Source organism: Penicillium hispanicum, assembly GCF_028827665.1.
Source record: "Penicillium hispanicum strain IBT 35686 chromosome Unknown utg000001l_segment0_segment0, whole genome shotgun sequence".
In the NCBI taxonomy this organism is placed as follows: Eukaryota; Fungi; Ascomycota; class Eurotiomycetes; order Eurotiales; family Aspergillaceae; genus Penicillium; species Penicillium hispanicum.
In genome coordinates this window covers 4,125,763-4,146,970 of record NW_026623193.1, presented here as the reverse complement: position 1 = coordinate 4,146,970, position 21,208 = coordinate 4,125,763, and the positions used below count along the sequence as shown (strand labels likewise).

Sequence of the window (21,208 nt, the reverse complement as noted above, 5' to 3'; positions counted from 1 at the left end):
GTAATTTTATCTCGAGTTAACATCCGAAGAAGCTGACCCGCTTTTAGATTCTGATTTTTGACAAGAGACCGGGGGTTGCTGGCTTCGATATGCAATGTTTCTGGGATTCGGAGTTTGATTGAGCTACTCTCTGAGTTGAGGCAGCCATCCCTCCTGAGATGCCATCCATACTCCCAATGTCAGTACATGAGTAAAAAGCCACCTCTCCAATACCGGAGCAGATCCCGATGACTGCGATATTGGGTATATACAATCCATGAATTTCTGAAGGAGCTCCAACGTGGACTCTTTGCGGACCCTGACCTCTATCACGTCGCGATCCATAGACGCCACTCGACGTTTCCGTTTGTCAAGCCGATCAATCACAAAAAGATCAAAGGACTCAGCCCTGTGAGACTGGGATCTGACATCACTGCCGTCTCTCATCACTCGCTTTTCCCATTGCATGACCATGTTGGATAGGCCCGAGGCATCGCTGTCATCGTCCGACTGCGCTTTGACCGAATGAAGCTGCATCTGTTCGTTCGATCGGCTGGTTTCGCCCTGCCAGATACACCGCGTATCTTCGACGCATATCGCTGAAGCAGGAGAGCTACCAGTTACAGTGTGGTATATGGCGCAAATGACATGTCCTTCGAAATGATGTTCAGTCACATCTAGGCTTTCGCCCTCGATAATGAAAGGCTCTTCGAGAGTGCCGTAAATATCCCTCGCTTGAAGCTTTGGCCATCGGGGGAAGCATCGAGTGATGCTTGATTTTCGCAGCCCTGGCTTCCATATTTGCATCACAGTCACTCGATTGCTGGGCGTGACTTGTTGGATCTGGAGTAGCCTCTGAGGCCTGATTTTTCTATTGGCCTTGGAGGGCGGCCGAGCCAATATAAACATCGCATAAATTTTGTGATGCCTACCTGGCCTCAGAGATCTGCTAAGTCTCAATTAGTCTCTGGAGAGTCTATAAGTTAGTAAGTGGTCCATTTACCTCTCGTTGCTCTCGCCATTGGTCTCTTCGTCGAGCGACGCACTTTCGGTACTCATAGTGAAGGGATCGAACTTGAAAATTCGCGAAACCTTTGCGAAGGCCGGAATGGAGGCTCAGGAATCAACAGAGTACTTAGACCCAACTCCTGGGCGGGCTATACCCTATAGCGACTCTCCAAAATCTGTCTGCCTTGAGTGAGATTGGATTTCTTTCGGGCTGACCGATGAGGGTCAGTTCTGTTTTAACACGAATGAGCAGATTGGGTATACCATGCGATTGCTGAAGACTCCAGGTGGTGGGTATCCATGTGGACTAAGTCCAACGCGAACTTGCTAATTGATCCAGCGTATTCGTACTTCCTCCCGGAGGCTTCACATTGAATATAGAATTATGGTAGCCTGGGGTGATCGCCCACATGTCGGATACGAAGCCGAACACGAATACGATGGACGCGGTTCCGATGGTTCACCTCTTCACGGAATAGAAGGTCTTTCTCTATCCCTGGATCGAGGCTCCTATCTGATAGCGCGCATGGTGAAATATTAGCGTGACTTGACGTTCTTGGCCGTTAGACTAAGAATTGCCTAGCCTGGAACCCGAGGCTGAGAGCGGTTAGGTGATTGCAACCTCGTCGTCAGGTAGCAGCTTCTTTAACGTCAATTCAAAATTTTCCTCTTGGACCATCTGCAGCTGTGCCTCTTCCAGTCCATATGCTGTTCCTCCATACCGCAGGGCTGTTTGGCCTTAGCTACGCCGCCACTCAACAAGTGCTTCAACCCCAGAGATCCGACGACGGCTTTCGCGTGGTCCAGAGCAGCCACTCTCCTGACTACGCCATCCGCATTCGGCAACAGGACGAGGCAATCTGTGCTGCTGGCTCGGCCCAATACACTGGCTGGCTTGACGTTGGACACAAGCATCTGTTCTTCTGGTACTTCGAAAGCCAAAATGACCCCGACACAGATCCACTCACCCTGTGGATGACCGGTGGACCCGGCGGCTCTAGTATGATGGGTCTGTTCCAAGAGGTTGGCCCTTGTTTGGTCAACGAGCATGGCAATGGCACATACCATAATCCTTATGGCTGGTCTCGAAATTCGTCGTTGCTATTCGTCGATCAACCTGTCGATGTCGGCTTCTCCTACGTCGACGAAGGGTCTGAGTTGCCGCATAACTCGCCCGAGGCGGCAATCGACATGCACAAGTTCCTACAGCTCTTCATCTCAGATGTCTTTCCTCACAAGCTAAACACCACAGTCCACATTTCGGGTGAATCATATGCGGTAAGCGTCTTCTCCTTTGCTCCGTATATGCACAACTGCTAACCTTCGAAGGGTAAATACATTCCGGTCCTTGGAGCCGAGATTGTGCGGCAGAACAAGCTCCATCCGAATGAGCCCCAGGTGCGCCTGCAGTCATGTCTCGTGGGAAATGGCTGCATGTCCCAGAGAGATGTCATTTTTGGCCATTGGGAAACACTCTGCACCACCAACCCCGGCGTTGCGGAGCCCGTTTTCAACGAGACTCGATGCGATATCTTGGCCGCAAACATGCCCCGGTGTATGTCTGTTGCCGATACATGCATCAGAAACCCAGATGTTGCCGTGTGCGATGCAGCCTACTCTGTCTGCTACAAGGGTATCGTCGGATGGTATGACGATGAGTCTGGCGCGGGCGGTCGCAATCGCTTCGATAGTAAGTCAACCTGTCGAACCACATTAGAGTCCCTATTCTGACCCCATTTGTGATAATAGTAACGGCGCCTTGCTTGATTGATGATGTTTGCTATCTCCAAGCCGCTCGCGTTGAGCAATACCTGAATACCCCAGCTGTCTGGAAGGCCCTCTCACCCCCTGAGCAAATCCAAGAATACAAGATAGTGTCTGAGAATGTCATCCAAGCCTTTACACAGACGCCAGAATTCTTGTCACATACCTCTGATCAAGTCGCCTTCCTGCTCCAGAATCAGGTTCACTACCTGGTTTATCAAGGAAACCTGGATCTCGCTTGCAACACGGCTGGCAATGTCCGCTGGGCAAATTCGCTTTCCTGGAAAGGACAACCCGAATTTACATCAAAGTCCCTAAAACCATGGAGCTCGGTGGTTGCGGCGACAGGAAAGAGGGAAACAGTCGGAACTGCGAAGGAAGTTCGAGTTCGCGTGGATGATCGTACTGACGTTGAGTCACGCTTTGCAATTGTGACAGTGGATGGGGCGGGCCATATGGTAAGTGATCTGATGACTGGATGAATAGCATGAGTGAAAGCTAATCGGCTTATTTTAACAATGGAAGGTGCCCCAAGATCGCCCTGATATAGCACTGGATCTGATGACTCGGTGGATTACGGGAGCATCTTTTCCCTCAACCTGAATTCAGCAAGCCTAAGGCAGGTAAATCCTTCCTCTCCCTCTTATAGACGCGCAGCTCTCGATTTTCTATCTCCCTCATTGTCATCTATAATGGGTGATGCATGGCATGGATAAACATAGTGTCATTTCAAACCAGTCTTATACGGGGGTCTCGCCCACGCAGCCTGATTCAACTTTGCAACTACCTCCTTCTTCCTATATACATCTCAAATATATAGTCTTGTTTCGAATGTATAACTCTTTCCATTTGAGGTTGACGGGTAGATGCTGCCAGAAATCTTTTGGACAACCGGAATCAAAATCGTTTCAGAGTATATGGGGCACTGAATTACTGACATAATACACTTCACGCCTCAGGCATCAACACTGAGACCAGACTTGATGTGGGCTAGTCTCGGCAAAACATGGCTCCGGAGCGGCGGAGCTTGAAAAAGTCGATTTCTGTTTTCGCTCTTCCTCTTTCTTCCTTCAGTGCAGCCCATCGCTTCCATGGCATTGAATGATTTTGCCCAGCTTGGCTTTGCCTGAAATTGATTCAAGATGGCCTGGCAGTTCGCTTCTGTCACTAACCGTCTGCCCTCGACAGCACCAAAAAAATGGTAAGTAATTTTTTCTCGCTTACGCAGCTGCGTCCACAACCCATTTGAGTACCCCTTCCAACATGATGATACCCATAACCATTTCAAACTAGAGTCTTTGACCCTCAAGGGAATGAAACTTTTGTTATTTTGCACGTCAGGCTGATCACCTCTCAACTGCTATGATTCATCAAACATGCTTGTTGAGGTGGACAGAGAGCTAACTTTGCCCTCTCAGGTTTCTTACTCGTATTTCAGCTTGAGCTGTTTTCGACTATCGATGGTGGGTTATCCTTCACTTCTTGCCCCCTTTGATTTTCCTCTTTTCATGATGAACGCTTTTTAAAATATACGCTGGAAATTACCGTCCAAGGTCTTCGGACCATTGACGATAACTAATGGCTTAACTGATTCCTTACACACCACTGCATTTCTGTCCTCTGTCTTCCTCTCGGATTATGGGCTAACTGGTGATAAAGATATAGTTTTCAGCTGCTTGTTTTTGAGCGTGGTAAGCCATTGGCCCGGCACTCCTACCATGAAGATCCCTCCTCGTCCGAAGATGAAACGGCACTGGGCTCCGACGGACATCTTGACAATGTTCGGTCTTGATGGATATGCCTATTTTGCGGCAGGCCTAGAAAACCTCGCCCACTGAGACATGCCTGACGATCTCTTTAGACGCACACACTGTTGTGAAGAGTCGCTGACCCGTCTGAAGCAGTATCATGAATTGACCGACAACTCCCGTAGACACAGTATAGGTATGTGCTTGGTGACTTTTTTTTCCCTTTTACCCTTTACCCTTTACCGTGATGATTCCCTTAGATGACGAGTCTTATTCGAGTTATCGATGCAGACAAAATCTTTTAATTACCATTCATGCATTTCTGAAATATTTTGTTGTGCAAAAACGCGCACCGGCAACATTTGACCATAGTCGCTAATGTTCCTCGGTAGGGCCGCATCTCTTGATAGCGATGATCAATCATGGTTTCGACTTTGCAAGACCGTAGGTGTATGTCATGCCTCGTCTCCTTTCTCCTCGTGGCTCTTGTGATGAATCGACACCAACAAAAAGACAAGCATATGTCCAAGCCAGCTTGCTGGTGAAGACGACAAATGTCATGACTGATCAGTCACGAGCTTCACCGATGTCTACAGCCTCCATTCGCTTCTCGATGCTGATGGATGTTGAACAGAATGGGCATTGAGATTTCTCAACTAATCCGTTAGATTGCGACTGCAAAATTGCATCAATGTGAGTTGGCACTTTCCTATTTTCTGTCCTCAAACCCCCTTTACATGATGATTTACTTTTACATTATCACGACGGTCAACATAAGGATTTTTAATTGATGACCACCGCCTGTGACAGGGCATTTAATCTGATTCCCATTCTGTTTTCTCCCATCGTGTCGGTCGTTTTGTCTAGTCATTTGATACTAACATTGGCCAGTGAACAGGGATTGGGCGGCTGAATGTCCCCTGTGCCCGCCTCGGGCTTCTCGTCGGCCGAAAGGCGCTGCAGAAGCCCTCGAGGCCCCAGTTAGTGTGCAGTAGTTAGGAGTCAAATGATTATCAATGCAACAGATTTGCTTATCACGCCTATGGAGAATGAATCCTTGCACCACCCACCTCAACCCCCCTCCTTTGTATGATTTTTTTAGACACCCCTGCAGGGCCCTGGAACGCAAGAAGGCCGAACCGCCAAACTGTTGTGATCTTGACGCTGGTTCGCTGCTGCGTTGGCCCGTCGCTGCGGGGGCAGCGGCGTTGGGCCTCTCAGCGTCGACGATACGCGCCGAGCTCGGGCCCGCGTGTGATGAGCACTCTCAAGCTGCATATCGAATCCCCCGCTTCGATGCTTTGACGGGCCCTGGTCCTCATGTTGGGTTCTTTTCTAGCTAAGGCTCGTCTGTTCCAAATTTAGTTTCTCGCCCCCCCCCCCCGTGTCGAATAGCGTGCCGTCCGCTTGGGTCTGCACGCAGTGGCCCTATGGCCTAGGGTTTCTTTCTTCCCAGCTCTCTGCAACAAAATTGCGAAGAATAGAAACTCATCTCTCGCTTTTACGCTTCCATTAGTTCGTTCTTCCTCGCGGTGGACTCGCGATTTCGTCCCCCAACGCGACGCGCGCCAACCATGGCTTTGATTCGGGCCATCGCTTGACGGGTGCAGGGCCCAATATGAATAGGTGCAGTGGCCTGCTGGAGCCTCTCCGCTCATTTTCCCCTTTCATCCCAGATGCTGATTGTCAACTCTCACTAGCTGGTTGACTTCAAATCCTGCGGGCGACGAGCAGCCGTTGAACTCCCAGTACTCCGGCTGGTCGTCGACAGCGGCCCCAAGTAACCAGCATTCGCCGCGTCGAGAACATGTTGTGCAGCCACCGCTACTGACAACAGCGTTGAGCGGCCCTCAGCTCCAACACGCATCAACCCCGCTGTCATCTACTTCCCTTTCAAGTCCCTTTACGCAAGGCCAATCCCCTTGTGTTGCGTCCCCGGCAAACGGCAGATCTGCATCGTCATCGTCCTCGATGGCATCACGACATGCAGCGGCCTACAGTGTGCCCTACAATCCCCAGGATTGGGGTCCGGTGGGAGGGCCGGCTGCTCAGTCTCAATATTCCCAGTCAAATAATGTCCTTCGCATTGTGCCGCAGCAGAGGGCCCATGCAGGTTGGTTTCTGTTCTCCCAGAGATCGATCAGAAGATTCGTTCTATTGACAAGTCTATGTAGATGTCTCGTTATCACCTCCTCCCCCACCGTACTCCCCTCCCAGCAACCGAAGCCAATTGCCGCAAGACTCTTTTGCGTCACCGACCCCCAATGTCGTTGCGGCGGCCACTGTGGCACCACCCCGGAACTTGTCTGGAGATGGCCAGTTTGAAACGACAGCCGAATATCAACGGCGGTCTATCCACCGACCCCGTCCACTTTCCATGGTATATCAAAGTGATGCCGTATCCCATCGACAGTCACTGCCACCTCCCCCACCCCCACAAGGACATCCGGGATCGAGGTCAGTTTCACATGGTCGAGTGGATATGTACCAAGGCACACCGTACAACTCCGCTGCACCTCATTCAATATCCCAAGCTCCCATTTCAGCTTACGACCAAGGGCTCGCATCACCTTCGTTGAGAGGAATCATGCCGGGCTCGTCAGTCGATCAATTGGAAACTCCCTTAAGGCCGCCTGCATCCCGGAGAGCGGCTTCTGCTGGAGCTGTGGTAAGTAGTGCAGGCTCATCTCGAGCGAATAGCCAATCAAGGAACAATTCCCCAACAAACAATGGCTGGGCGCCGGGTATGCCCCTTCCACCACCTCCCCCAGGACCCCCTCCCACAACGAAGTCTACCAGCCTGAGCGGATCGTCGGAGTCATCTTCTGCAAGAACACCCCAAGGCCCAGGAAGGACTAGAGCTCGTCCACCACCGTTGATGGGGACTGGCCTGGGTAGTATTCCACCAACACCAGCTGACTGGGTCGACGAAGAGTACATAAACCATCGACCAAGCAGGGATATGGAGCCTCTGTACATCGATACCACCAAGGCCATTACCACCCCAGACCGGGCAGAGAATCCCGACTCAAATGATGCGACAAGCCAATCTCAGAGAACACCGGGGAGTGGTGGTCTCTTCCGCAGCCCGGCAATCCGGGATCCAAGTGCTAAAGGTATTCGTGAAAGGCGAATTGAGCGTCGAAATCGACAAAGCCAGGTTTTCGAGGATATGAGTGCAGTATCTTCCAGAGGAAACCCCTGGGCCGATGCGTTGGAACAAATTAAACCCTCAAATCTTATTCTCCCAGAGCAGAATGATAGCCCGGACCATAGTCGACAGCTATCGTCAAGGTTTACCCCTCGGAGTACTAGAAGCCTTGGCTCCGATGGGCAATATACCTCGACGCGATCCAGAGCATCATCCGCCGGCCTTTTTTCGGACCAGGGATCCCACTCAACATCCCGGCCTGAACAAAGCCCAGCAGGGCCTAGCGGACCGTCGGCAGCATTTGCACATACGCCTCCATTCTCGCCGAACGGAGAGTCGTCAGCTTATCCCAAAGAAACGCCTCAACCAATACCACCGAAAGCACTACCCACTCCACCCCTAAATTCTGCAAAGGATGCCCAGCCACGCTCTCGTGCTGCGTCTCGAGGACCAGAGGATCGCCCAATATCTCATATATTGCACATACCAAATGAGGGTATCTCTGGGATCAAACCACTGTCGCCACGTCGGCCGCCATCACAGCAGACAGGGCAGCAGGCTTCGCTGGAATCAATCATCAAACAAGATTCCGAGTTTATTCAGAATGCAATCCAGAGACACAAGAAGTTCATTGAAGCAGAAGCCTCCGCTGTGGATGAAGCCGAAGCGCTGAAAATCTTCTCCCAATTCATCATCATGGAGTCTCAGCTACGACGGGACCGGTATGCCTTAGCTTGGGAGTCTGGCTACTTCGAAGCAGACGAGGTCCGCAACAAGCTCTTTGAGCGGCCGCCTAATGAGCCCGCGGTGCCGTCTTCGAGTCGTCCAGCAAAGCCAGCACCGATGCTGGAGATACCTCAAAACCGACCGAGCCGACCCGAGTCTGCGTGGTGGAACAACTACCAACCTTGCTTGTCTCCTATCGCTAGTCTCAATATGAGCAACGACGAAATGAGCTCTAGGGGCCGCGCCCCTAGTCGCTGGTGGGAGTCTAAGACAGGGTCTAGCAGCGAGGGAGGCGAGAGAAAAGTCCAGCGCTCCAAGCGTGAATCCAAATATATGGGATTACCTCGTGACGCTATGCAATGGGACCAAGAGCGGACTCCTTCAAAGCTAGACGATATGGGATCAAACTATACTGGTCAATATGCGGCTTATGGTCCGGATGAGTATCCGCCAGAGAAGATTGGCTGGCATGATGATCCAGCCCACCCTGACGTCGCCGCGGCGTGTAGAGACCCGTTTGGTCAGTCGATGAGAATCCAGAAGCTAGACATCTCGCGACTAATCACACTGCCGCCACCCTATCCACGCCACTACCCCGCGGTCAATAACAGTCATCCGGATTTGGTTTCGTACCGAACCACTGTTCGCTCTATAACGGACCTGTCTGAAATCAAATCCACCAGGCAGCGGTACAAGATTGATGTGGAACGAATGTCTCAGGAACACCAAGACCAGGTCCAGGAAGGCCGTCGCAATTTCAAGGCGAACATCCAAAGCCAGATCCAGGAAGGAGGTCTTACATTTGCAGAGGCTGCCGAGGCCGAGGCGGCAATGATTGTTGAAGAGAACAAGCGTGAGAGGGAGCTTGTGAAACGCCAGCTGGATACATACCAAGAGATTGTGCTGAAACCGATGCATACGATAATCGCAGACCGGATTGACAGAGCCACAGCCTGCATCGATGAGCTAAGTAGCAAGCTGTTTGATGACGCACAACGCGAGACTCCAGACCAAACGCAAGAGGAAGGCGACGAAAAGCCCGAGCTCCTGGAGAAGTTGACACAACTTAAATGGTTGTTCGAAGCACGAGAGCAGCTTCACCGTGAAGCATTTGACCTGGTCAGCGACCGCGACGAGAAATACAAGGCTGTTGCCCTGTTACCATATAAACAGAGCAAAAACGACGACAAGCTGCGTGAAACACAAGCATTCTTCTCTCAAGACTCCCTGGACCGACTGGTGCTGCATGAGGCTGAGGCTTATACAAGATTCGAATCTTTCCTGGACGTTATTGAACAGAATGTTGTGCGCGGCGTGGAAGTGCAGTTGTCTGCATTCTGGGACATTGCTCCCTCTCTCCTGGCGCTGGTGCAACAAGTCCCCGAAGGTCTGCCAGGCTTCCAGATTCAAATCCCTGCAGATGAGTATGAGGAGAATCCGAGTTACCATGCACACCCATTGCAGTACCTATACTCGCTGCTATCGCATGCCGAGAAGTCAAGCTACCAGTACATCGAATCGCAGACCAATCTCCTCTGTTTGCTTCACGAAGTCCGATCGGCTGTGATGCGAGCCAATCGAAATCTCGGTCAAGCTGAGAGGATTCAGCGAGGTGAGCCTGAGGAGATAGTGCGTCGACAGATACAGGAGATTCAAGCGGACGAAGAGCTTACCCTCACCACTGATCTCAAAGACAAGGTCGCCACCGTTGAGGGTCAATGGGCCGAGGCTCTCGGAAGTCAGATCCAGGGACTGCGAGAGCGAGTTAAGGATCAGCTTTTGGCTGAGGATGGATGGGAGGATTTGGAGCAGTTGGAGCAGGAATAGGAAGAGAGGTGGGGACTACTGTGTCGTGTTTTTTTTCGCTTGAGATTTGAGATATCCCCATTCGTTCGTTGTGTACCGGGCCTTTCCAGAGTATATATATGAGGAATTTTATTTACTGTCAACCCGATCATTCCAGTTCCCGCCCATCTGCAGATAGAATCAAGTCTAAGAACTGCTGAATGAGGTTCTCCAGGGCTGCAGCAGACCTGAATAATCGAGGGATCCACCCCACGTGACCCTTCTTTCTAGAGTCTTCCGTCCCGCGTTCAAATATCGCTTCTCCCCCCTTCTTCTTCCCATCTTCCTTCTTCTCAATACTCTGTCCGGTAAGCTTGCTTGGACTTGTTCTCGGAACTGTAAGTCACCGTTTTTTTTTTATTGCTCCACATCGCTCCCAATGAGAGTTTCTCTTGTCTGGCGCTCCCAGACCGTGGTGTCACCACTCGCCCAAATGATGAGATACACAGCTGGCACCAGTCAGAGACGGATGGATTTATCCATCTTACTGCTGAGTAGCTTCCCGTCCGGAAATAAATACGCATCCGTGACCTGAATCTGTGGCTTTTGCTTCGTGCAATTGGCTCCCTTTCCCTCTCAAGAAAATTTCGCGGACTTGCTCGCTAACATTTGAAAATCTTGAAGTGCACTAGATTCGGTTGGAAGACACCTTTCCTCGTGCTACAGTTCCCGGAGCAGAAAGAGAATTGAAGAACAGGAGAAGCATTTCGGCTCTCAAAATCATCCCCAATCAGAATTTTTTTGTCCCAATAGTCCACCTCATCGTCATTCATCATGGTCCTTCACAACCCCAACAACTGGCACTGGGTGAACAAGGATGCCTCTGGCTGGGCCAAGAATTACCTGGACAAGAACTTGTGCGTCATCAGTGCCGAGGAAGGGGGCGTGTCAGCCAAAGTAGACAAAGTCCTGTCGATGGATGGCGACGTAGACGTCAGCCAGCGCAAGGGCAAGGTCATCACCCTGTTCGATGTCAAGCTGTCGCTAGAGTATTCAGGTTTGTAGAATCCGATTGAATCCGCGCGGAGCCTGGCAGCTGAGACTGTTCGATAGGTAAGACCAAGGACGGGGAGGATGTCAGCGGGTCTATCAACATCCCCGAGGTAGCCCACGACACTGAGGAAGATGAGTACGTCGTATGTTTCTTGTGCCCGCCTAACTACTCCCAGAGCAGAGAGGTTGCTCGTGAACAAAGATCGCAAACTAACCTACGTCTGCGATGATAGTTTGAGGTTGAGAACCATGCGGATGCCGCCTCCAAGCAGCCCGTAAAGGACCTCGTCCGCTCGAAGATTATTCCCCAGCTCCGACAGGCCCTTGTCAAGCTTGCCGGTGCCCTAATCACCGAGCACGGCAAGGACCTCCAACATGCTCCCGGCGTGAACCCTTCCAGCGGCTTTGCCTCGCCGACTGTCCATCCTCAGACCAAGAAGAATGAAGCCCCGGCCACCACAACCACTACCTCCACAACTGGCAAGGTCGCTGTTAACACCACCACCGTGACGGCGTCAGATGAGTTCCGCACCACCGCCGAGGAGCTGTACAACACCTTCACCGATCCCCAGCGCATTGCTGCCTTCACCCGTGGCCCGCCTCGCCAATTTGAGGGCGCCCAAATCGGCGGCAAGTTCGCCATCTTCGACGGCAACGTGACCGGCGAGTACGTCAAGCTCGACGCGCCCAAGCAGATCACCCAAAAGTGGCGCCTGGCTCAGTGGCCCGCCGAACACTTCAGTACCCTCGAGATCAACTTCGACCAGAACGACGTCGACGGTGTCACCCAGATGCGTGTCTCGTGGTCCGGTGTGCCCATTGGACAAGAGGATGTCACCAAGCAAAACTGGGACATGTACTACGTTCGCAGCATTAAGCAGACTTTCGGGTATGTTTCGATTACCAGTCGCCTTGTCTTCCCCTTTGCATTTTGACCAATGCCGGTCCTTTTTCTTCCAGATCCACTTCCTCTTCGTTCTTCCGGAATCAGTTACTGACCTTTGTGATTGTACTTCTCGTCGGTATAGGTTTGGCACTATTCTCTGATCGACTTCATACCTTCCCAACGGCCGAATGATTCATAGACTACCGTTTCAGTCGATTCTTTCTTTTTCACCCGCAACAAGAGACAACGAGTACCCAAGCCTTCATGGAGATTCAATGCGCCATAACTACTTTTGTTGATACATAGCGTTGGTTCTGCCTCTTCCCAGAAATGGTTAGGGGGGCATTGGACTTGTTTAGGGGCTGCTTTGGGTGTGGTGAGATGTCTGGTGGTCTCCCAACTTCCTGCCCTTTGCGAGTATCCTGCATGATCTTGTATTGTCTCTGGGGCCTCAAGTGCTTGCTTGATGTTTGAACGCTGCCTGGTTCCTAGTTCTTGGAATACAGACTGGTGGTCACAACGATGCTATGATAGAAGGGAAATGATTTTTTCATGATAATGAAGTGAGGAATGTATTCGTTTATTCATCCCAATGTAATCCAATGCCAAACTCCCATCATAAGTGTCCCTGCACTTATCTAGCCGGAGCTCTATTCCTCGATGAAGAATATCCTTCGCGATGCCCGGAAGGACCCAAGGGTGTTAGCAGAGTGATAGCATTTGCATGATAACAGGCCTTTATTTTTATCTAGCCATTCGTACATGCCCAAGTTCTTAAGATTAGCGTAATGGCAATGCTGGAGTTTGAGTGAAGCTATCCACCCGCTTCTTCCTCCCACTAAAAATGGGTGATTGAGGAGTAGAGTACAGTAGTTGATTTCGGTCTTGTGGACATTCTTGCAACATTGACCAAAGCGCAAGCTGCTCGATACTTTCTATGCCAAAATCGGTTGGTAGCCTCTCGCTAATATTGGCAGCAAATATTTGACTGCCAGTCTCAATCAGCTTGTGCATGAGAGATCTCAGAATCCCATGGATTTCATTAACTGTGCAGTCGAAGGAACCCGGAAGAGTGATCCATTTGTAGCAAGTCGAAATATCCGCGTATCATAGTTCACACAGTTTCCTAACTAAAAGCCACGCACAATCGTGGCCTTTACACCGTCACCCCAATTTACAACGTACATTACTTCGTACACGCCACTGTGCCAAAGTGGTCCACCGCAGTAGAATTATAACACGTCAGGAGTGAAATAACGCCTCTCTCTTTTCCTATAGCTTGATCTACAGTACCCAGGGCTCTGTGATCCCTCTAGTGGTATACTGTGAATACCTTTGGAGGAGAATATACCTAGGGAATCAAGGTTGCTGCCAGAATCGGCCAGCAATGATGAGGCTACTTTATGATAATGGATGATCGGCTGGGTGGCCATGAGACTTGCAACACATTCAATCATATCATATTCCATTCTTTGTACTTTTTTGCTATCCGACCTTTTCGAGGGTGTGGCGATATACACACTTACAGAGTACGCTCAATCATCTCAATGCCATACTCCTCCTTCAGAGTCTTAATGAGAGGAGCGCAGATATCCATGGTCATTGGAGCAAGCACACCCTAGAACCAATAGTGTCAGTATGGTTTATTCCACGGATAATGAGGAGACAATGGCAGACATACCTTTTGCGAGATAGTGCCATCAAGCACCTGCTTCACAGCAACACCGCATGGAATTCCGACAAGGCGGGCCATGGCGCTTGAGCCGGCAGGGTCACCGTACTCGCACAGAGTCGAGGTGCGAGTCTCCTTGGAGCCGTCCTTGTTCTCGATTTCGAACCTGTGCTGCAGCATGACCAGATCGCGCTCGCCCTCCTCGTATTGCATCTTCTTCTCCAGAGTGGCGCAGAGGGTGTCCAAAGCATTACCACGGGGGATGGTCTGCTCATCGGAGAAAAGGCCAATCCAGCGAAGACCGGCGAGAAGACGGTCACGCTCGTCGTTGTTGGGGAACGAAGTCTTGGACTGGACGGCCCAAACGAGGTCCTTCTCGGACGAGGAGGTGGCACCAAGAACCTGGCGGGTAGCCTCCTTCCAGGAGGTGGCGCTGTCGAAGACAGCGTTAGGCTCGTCCTTCAGGAAGCCGGTATCGACGAGAACCTTGATCATTTCGGGGAAGCCCTGGTAGCGCAGGGTACCACGGATGACAGTCTGGGCTTCGGGAATCCCGTAGCGCTCACGGAAAGGAGTCGAGTCACGGTTAGGGTAGCCAACGAAGGCAAAGCCGGGGTAGATGAAGTATGGCTTGGCTGTAGCCATGAGATCAGTGCCCTCAATGGAAACAATTTTTCCATCCTATATCTAAATGAGTTGACTGATTCAGGGGACTGGAGAAGGATAACATACTTGGTAGATCTTGGCAGCATTGCGCAGAGCGAGGAGCACACCACGGCTGGACCACGAGAACTTGTATCCGAGCGGGTTGTTGGAGCATTCAGGAGCGGGCTGTTTTCGTACGTGATTAGCAATTCATGTATTCACAACTGCGGCCAGCGGGATCTGGCCTGATACTCAATAAAAACCAGGGAACTCACCAATCCACCGCAGAAAGAGACGAATCCGGTGACCTTGCCGCCAGCGGCGTGGGTGCGAGTGATCATATCAACAGCTCCGAGGTGGTCGATGCCGGGATCGAGACCAATCTCGTTCATGACGGTGATGCCGGCCTTCTTGCACTCTTCATCGAGCTCCATCATGGCGGGAGAGACATAAGAGGTGGTGACAACATCCTTCTTGGTTCGGATGGCGGACTTCGACACAGTCAGAATCTCCCAGTGAACTCGCTTCTTGGCATCAATTGACGGTTTGAATCGGAACGAACCTTGATCACCTGGGCGTGGAAGGTGTAGGGGATGAGGGAGATGACCAGATCGACCTGCGGAAAAGAAGCCACGCGATCAGTTACTATCTCAAACGTGTACGAGTTCAAGTGGTAATGGAAGGGGCAGTACAAACCTGGGAAAGAGCCTTGTCCAGGGCAGCATCGTCGCTCACATCAACGGAGATGGCGGAGGTGTTCTTGAAATCCCCAGCCAGCTTCTGAGCGCTCTCAAGAGTACGGCAGGCTAATTGACAAGATAAGAATCAATTGATCAGCAAGCCTGATCTCCTGAAGCCCATGAATCGTCTTCATCCACCTTCCATGGTGGGGTGACTGGCATAGCCAGCGATGACAGCGAGCCCATTCAGGGTCAATTGCACATACCGACAACGACATGAACGTCAGCCTTGGTCAGAACCTCGACGGTGGGCTTGGTAACTATCAGAGAACCTGTGAGCAAATGTATACTTTTTTGGAAGCTGGCATTGCGGGGCAGCCACGCAGCATGTAGCCCACGGCATAAGCCTGAAAGAAGGGTGGCTTACCAAAACCCGAGCCCAGGAGAAGGACCTTGGAACCAGCGATTTGCTTGACCATTTTGACTTCAATTGCGGTATGAATGGAGAGAGATTGAAGCGTAGACAATCTCCCTCCGCCGTGTGCGTTGACTCACCCATCACGTGGCCGGTATCGGCGCGCGGGGTTTATCTAAGCAATCGGGCACCGGATCAGGAAGGAGTTTAGTATGTACAAGATGGAAGAGATGATGAAGCGGTCAATAGCATGCAGATGATATACCGTTCAATGGAACGCTGATAATGCTGCTGATAATATGAACACAGAATGATTAGTCGGGGTCTCTCAAACTCCACGAACTCCGCTAGATGCTGAAAAATAGGGACGGATGAGAACTGAAAGCTCTATCTATCTATATGTTCTTGACTTTGTCCTGACGGAGAATCATGGTGTCCATGTCTTCCTCGCTGGATTCCGGACTATCGCCGGCAAAGTTCCCTTCGGCATCCGGGTTCTGTCGGGACTTGGAAATCCGTCGCTGCCAGCCAAGAAGTACTGGCAGGAAGTGCCACAAATCGAATTCCGGCCACATAACATTCAAGAACACGATTTCTGTGTTCTCATGGCACTGCCAAAGCATGAAATCACTCAACCGCTCCACGCCCGATGTCCGGACCAGCATGTCCAAAGGCGGAGTGCCTTTGGTCAGCATGTGGTCAGAGAGGGTCTGCCGCGAGATCGTTTCGGGCGAAAGAAAGACAGGACCCTTCCCGTCAGCCGCATTTCCTCGCGCTGCATTCTTGGGCGAATGTCCGTCTTGTTGTCCAAGGTGGAGAGTTGTAGACGACGAAAACGAAGAGCCAGACTCGTAAATGCGATTAGAGTGATCATTCTTCAGAATTGAGTCGTCCTCCTGAGTGGACGATTCAGCTGATGAGGATTCATTGTCACTGTTGGTATCGTGTGGCTTGGTTGCCAGGGTCTGGGCGCGGATATTATGTGCAATGTGAGATTCGGAGAAGGGTGTTCGACCAGCGGCGTTTGCAGATTGGGCAGGTTGAAGAGGGTTGCTGTAATCCTCCACGGTATCCCGAATAGCAGTAGTGATTTCGTCTCGGGAGGTATAAGGAAAGCAGATGTTCAACACGCGGTCACCGTTGCGGCTGGTCAAGTCGACCGCCTTGTTGACAGCAGCTAGAACATCGGGCTTGAGCAGATCGAGTCGGCCAAGGACGCGCACCTTTGCCCCATAGCGATCTAACAGGTCTCCATGCTGTGCCATCTGCGACAGCTTCACCTTGGCCATGTCCATCAACGCATCGACCTCGAATTTTGATCGCTTGAAGTTCTCAATACTGAAGGCGTAGATCGTGACCACTTTGACTCCGCTTTTGTAGCAGACCTCGAGGATCTAGGAAGATGGTCAGTGTTAGGGGGTGAACGAGTAAGTGAAGCCCGACAACCTTTGAGGTCAAGCTTGCCGGGTGACCGTGGAGAGACCTACTCTGGCCAGCGCCTCAAATCCCAGATTATGTCCCTCGACTGTCTCAATTCCATGCGATCTGGCAAATCGCCTGTTTCCGTCCATAACGAATGCCACATGCTGAGGGATGGGTCCCTGCCGTAGGGCGCCGATCAGCAGCTCCTTGAGGCTATTGATGGCGTATTCGATGGGTGGAGAGGCGAGGACCCATTTCCGGAGACGCGACAAGTGCATTGAGCTCGCCATGGTGGCACAGGACGAGGCTCACGCCGCAAGGGGTGGGGGATGTATGGGGTCAGGCAAATCGTGGAGTTAAGGAAGGCGCGGGAAAGAAATGAGGTTGAGCGGAACGGCGGGCTCGGGTTCTTCGTTCGCAGTGCAACGGGCGACGTGGTCAGTTATGCGGGCTGGACCACTTTCTTCCGGGGAAAATATCAGCGGGGAAAGAGGCAAGATGGAAATATCGATGAATCGGAGTCGAGGCGATGTTAACAGGCTGCGCCATTTCTAGTCTCCGCTAGCGTCTTTCGCTGCAGAGAGTACAGCCCCGGACGTGGAAGTGGCGAGACCGCGGCCGATGTGTTCATACCCGCCGAGCGCTTGCGGACAGCTTTAGCAAGTGGCGTTCGCCCGCCTATACTGACATAAATGGTAGTCAATTCAGCATCGGTCTTGCGTACATATCTACTGGGCCTGCCTCAGTGCACGGCTTTCACCTGCCGAAGACTACGTGGAACATCAGATAGGAAGAGGACAGGCAAGCTTAGCAAAAAAACACAGGGATATCTCGCATTGTGGTATATAAATGCAGCACATAGTTGCAAGGCTCTGGCGCCAAATAGTGTCGGGGTCATGGTCAACAGGGATAGAGGAAAGGCGCAACAATAATGGCAAAAGTAGCGGTCATAGCAGGTCATAGGTCTTTTCGGAACTCATCGCCGCTGGAGGTATCTGGCCCCGAGCTGGCCATGTCCCAGCTGCCATCTTCGCTTCGTCTGCGGCGTCGCTCGCCACGCTCTCTCATAGCATCCCGAATCCGTGAGCTGACATCCTCCAAAGGATCTTTCGGGGTGATGGGGCTGAGTGGCTTCAGCTGATGCCGGGAGCTGGGGTGGGGACCCACGGAACTGTTCCGGCTGTGGTCGCGACTGGGCGGCCTGGTGGAGAAGAAGCCAATGTTTGCCAGATTGTGGAACGACTCGTTGCGCGGTAGAGGTTCCTGGGTAGGCGATCCATCGCCCAGATCGGCGTGGCGGATCTGTTTGATCTCTGGCTGTCCACTCTCCGCCAAATTCTCGCCATGGCTGACCTCCCGGAATGGGTCGGTAACGATTCGGGCAGCATCGAAGTCAGGGAAGAGCTCAGGGCCCATAGTGTTGATGGCATCGGTCACCTGCTGAGCCAGCGCGGCGCGCTTCTCTCTGAGTTTCGCCAGGGAATAGGCAGATGAAGGGTTCAAAGAGAGAACCAGTGGCCGAAGCGACTTGACAATATCCATACCCACCTCGCCAATGCGGAGCGCAGCAAAGGTGATGGTTGGGAACAAGCCCATACCAATAAACACTACTAACCAGAGTGGCACCCAGCCCGGCACAAGACCTTGAATCCGATTTCGGTAGGTCCAGTAAGTAAACGTTGCGGTGTAGAATGCATAGACCGCCGGAGCGAATGCCAGTGCAATGAGCAGTTTCCACGTCGCCATGACATCGCGACCTTGCACCTTGACACTGGAAGCGGCTAACGCTTCCTTTGATTTCTTGATTGACAAGTATTTGGTCGCAACAAAGACAGGGGTAAACAAGAGCAGTCCAGGCAAAGTTCCGATCGTAAGGAGAGCCAGTTTCCCCAAGCGATAGACTAGCGTGGCAATTACCTGCAGGGTGGAGAATTTGGCGTAGGTCACTTGGTGGTCTCTAATACCGAGGATCCGGAGCTGGTTGTTGTAGTTCACGATAGACTTCCGAAGATCTACGATTCGCGGATCATCCTTGAAGTGTGCGTATCCTTTCACGAGTCGGCGGTTAAGCTCCACGACCATGGGGAGAGGAAGCTTTTTTCCTTTGGTGTTGTACAGGCGACGGGCAGCTTGGATGACCTATGATTGGTGAGTGGAGACCACAAGAATACTAGAAGAAAAGATCCTACCATGAGAGTCTCATAATCGGGGCTAATGACGGTCACAGCAACCAGACTTTGGTAGATAATGTCCAACAGTGCACCGACCGACTCACGCCGCTCGCCCTGTTTGAATTGCTCCACCAATTCCTTGGGGACTTCAATTGGATTGCCAAACTCGATGACGGCGCGAGACCGGAACTTGTGTGCATGGAAATAGTTCATACCACAAGGCACGATTTTTAGACCACAGTCCGGGTTGTCCGCAAGAGTCCCAAGAGCCATCAGAGCCACACCAGCTAGCAGAGAATTAGCACCTGGTTCGCAGGTAGTGATTGACATGAGGCCTACCTTTAAGAGGAAGCAGAGAAGGACGGTCATGGCTTCCACCTTCGGGGAAGATACCGACGCAACCACCAGCATTCAACCTCGTGAAAACAGCCTCGTAGACGGCTGTTTGATTCACGTGTGGGGCGACCTTGAACTTTGTGCCCTTGAAGTCTGTATTCTGATCCGCCGCGTCTCCCGTGAATTTCCCGTTTTCATTAATGTCTTTCCTTCCAGTCAGCTGGGACAGCGCATCCCGATGCTTGAACGGCTTCTTGAGGACTAGTTCCTCCGGGCCTCGAATCTCTGCGATAGCTGTGCTGTGCGAGGTTCCGTTGATAGTCGGCAGCGCGATTGTTCCCTCTGCCTCGAACCCCGGGCCTTCAAAGTTGGTGCCGACGCCGCGCAATAAGGTGGGCTCGTTAACGGGATCGGGTAGGTATACGGTGCCTGTACCGGGTTTCAAATTATCCATGGCCCGGGCCACGGGCAACGTTCCGATACCCCGTGCCAACAGTCCGATAAACTTCCGCCGGAAGGATTTTTCTGCGATTAGCCATGAGATGCGACGGTGAGCTTCGCTGCGGATGACGCGCATCAGGACGAGCGAGTCGACAAACTGTCAAGGTAACAACAGGGCAGTGGTTAGCTCCATCCAAAGCACAGTGTGCAACCCGCAACGTACTTGATTGGCATGAGGAGCCGCAACAATGATGATCGGTCCTCGCCGGGGAATTTTCCACGATCCTCGCGGGTGCACCTCGCGGAAGAAGAGGTCGATGAGCACCGAAAAGGTCCACAGGACCAGATCATACAGCCACCCGATGAGGGGCGGGATGTAGGGCTGTTTCTTGGCCATGGTGCCGTCGTTGTCTCGGGCGTCAATGAGCCTTGAGATCTTCGTGGGCGTTTTCCGTGGTGAAAGGTCAAGGTCGAGTTGACATGGAGCGTGAGTAGCCGCGCACGAGCTTTTGGCCCGCCAGGATCTGACGTCGTCGAAGCTTGCCCTTTTATTTGTCGCCCCACACAACCGGAGGTTTCCGAACAACGCGGGCCAATAGCACTGACAACCGATACAGGTGAAAATAAGCTTGAGGGCTGGGGAAGACACAAGGAGAACAAAAGAATCCGGATCGGAGGAGGGGGAGGTGAAATGCTTGAATCCGGAAACCTTGTTTGAAGGCCGCTAGAACTAGCGCGCTTTGGCTCGGATGTTTCTAGAACCGGTTCTCGACGGGCGTTCGAGATAGCAATATTGACCAAAGGTCTCTAATATTGGATTTGCTACTGCTAGCATACTTGAGCCGGACAAAGTGCAAGTGCAAGGGTGATAGGCGAGCTCTGTGCGCAAGAGCTCTCCCAACATTCCTCACGGGAGCTTTGGTCGCAAGGCCGCATGCAACGCCATTGCTGGTCCGAAGGGGATAAAGGGCATTTGAGAGCTTCGTGAGCTGTACTCCACATAATCCAGGATGTTATCTCCACGAAACTACCCCAGTCTGCGCCCAACGCATCTTGCATGGCGCATTGTTGGGGGGATCGTCCCTCTGGGGCCAACGCGGAAGCATCGGACATGCGCGCGCGGAGATCAAGCCAAGCCTGCAATGTAAGTAGAAGACGTAATCAGTCTGTTCGTCCTCGCCAGATAGTCTCCCATCGCTGTGTCTAGCTCTTTCATAGGTGTGCAAATTGCTATGTAGAGGCTGGCGCCGGGATGTCGAAGAGGGTGGTAGACCAGAGGTGAGTCGGAAGGCATTGATTGACAGGTCTTCCCCGCCTGCCCCGCAA

General features: G+C 52.0%; 6 protein-coding genes across 6 annotated transcripts; 3 read left to right on the top strand and 3 right to left on the bottom strand.

Moving 5' to 3' along the window:
* Nucleotides 1-1,692: 1,692 nt before the first annotated feature.
* cp8 (putative carboxypeptidase Y) lies at nucleotides 1,693-3,354 on the top strand (the record flags this gene model as incomplete). Its single annotated transcript, XM_056940732.1, has 4 exons — nucleotides 1,693-2,265; nucleotides 2,317-2,677; nucleotides 2,737-3,209; nucleotides 3,277-3,354. 4 exons carry the CDS (start codon nucleotides 1,693-1,695, stop codon nucleotides 3,352-3,354), a joined length of 1,485 nt encoding a protein of 494 aa, XP_056805012.1.
* Nucleotides 3,355-6,233: 2,879 nt separating this feature from the next.
* N7459_001546 (uncharacterized protein) lies at nucleotides 6,234-10,203 on the top strand (the record flags this gene model as incomplete). The annotated part of the gene is made up of 2 exons (XM_056940731.1): nucleotides 6,234-6,612; nucleotides 6,674-10,203. Coding segments are annotated over 2 exons (3,909 nt in total), but the record flags the coding sequence as incomplete, so codon positions are not given.
* A 792-nt stretch (nucleotides 10,204-10,995) lies between these two features.
* On the top strand, nucleotides 10,996-12,292 carry N7459_001545 (AHA1 family protein; the record flags this gene model as incomplete). Its single annotated transcript, XM_056940730.1, has 4 exons — nucleotides 10,996-11,218; nucleotides 11,275-11,357; nucleotides 11,448-12,103; nucleotides 12,175-12,292. The coding sequence occupies 4 exons, from the start codon at nucleotides 10,996-10,998 to the stop codon at nucleotides 12,290-12,292; spliced, it is 1,080 nt and encodes a 359-aa protein (XP_056805010.1).
* Nucleotides 12,293-13,622: 1,330 nt separating this feature from the next.
* Nucleotides 13,623-15,576, bottom strand: lys9 (saccharopine dehydrogenase (NADP+, L-glutamate-forming); the record flags this gene model as incomplete). Its single annotated transcript, XM_056940729.1, has 8 exons — nucleotides 13,623-13,718; nucleotides 13,782-14,453; nucleotides 14,505-14,603; nucleotides 14,693-14,944; nucleotides 14,980-15,033; nucleotides 15,114-15,223; nucleotides 15,364-15,429; nucleotides 15,525-15,576. The coding sequence occupies 8 exons, from the start codon at nucleotides 15,574-15,576 to the stop codon at nucleotides 13,623-13,625; spliced, it is 1,401 nt and encodes a 466-aa protein (XP_056805009.1).
* A 331-nt stretch (nucleotides 15,577-15,907) lies between these two features.
* N7459_001543 (undecaprenyl diphosphate synthase family protein) lies at nucleotides 15,908-17,224 on the bottom strand (the record flags this gene model as incomplete). The annotated part of the gene is made up of 2 exons (XM_056940728.1): nucleotides 15,908-16,906; nucleotides 17,000-17,224. 2 exons carry the CDS (start codon nucleotides 17,222-17,224, stop codon nucleotides 15,908-15,910), a joined length of 1,224 nt encoding a protein of 407 aa, XP_056805008.1.
* A 667-nt stretch (nucleotides 17,225-17,891) lies between these two features.
* Nucleotides 17,892-20,279, bottom strand: N7459_001542 (putative glycerol-3-phosphate acyltransferase Sct1; the record flags this gene model as incomplete). Its single annotated transcript, XM_056940727.1, has 4 exons — nucleotides 17,892-19,073; nucleotides 19,124-19,392; nucleotides 19,445-20,039; nucleotides 20,106-20,279. 4 exons carry the CDS (start codon nucleotides 20,277-20,279, stop codon nucleotides 17,892-17,894), a joined length of 2,220 nt encoding a protein of 739 aa, XP_056805007.1.
* Between the last annotated feature and the right edge of the window lie 929 nt (nucleotides 20,280-21,208).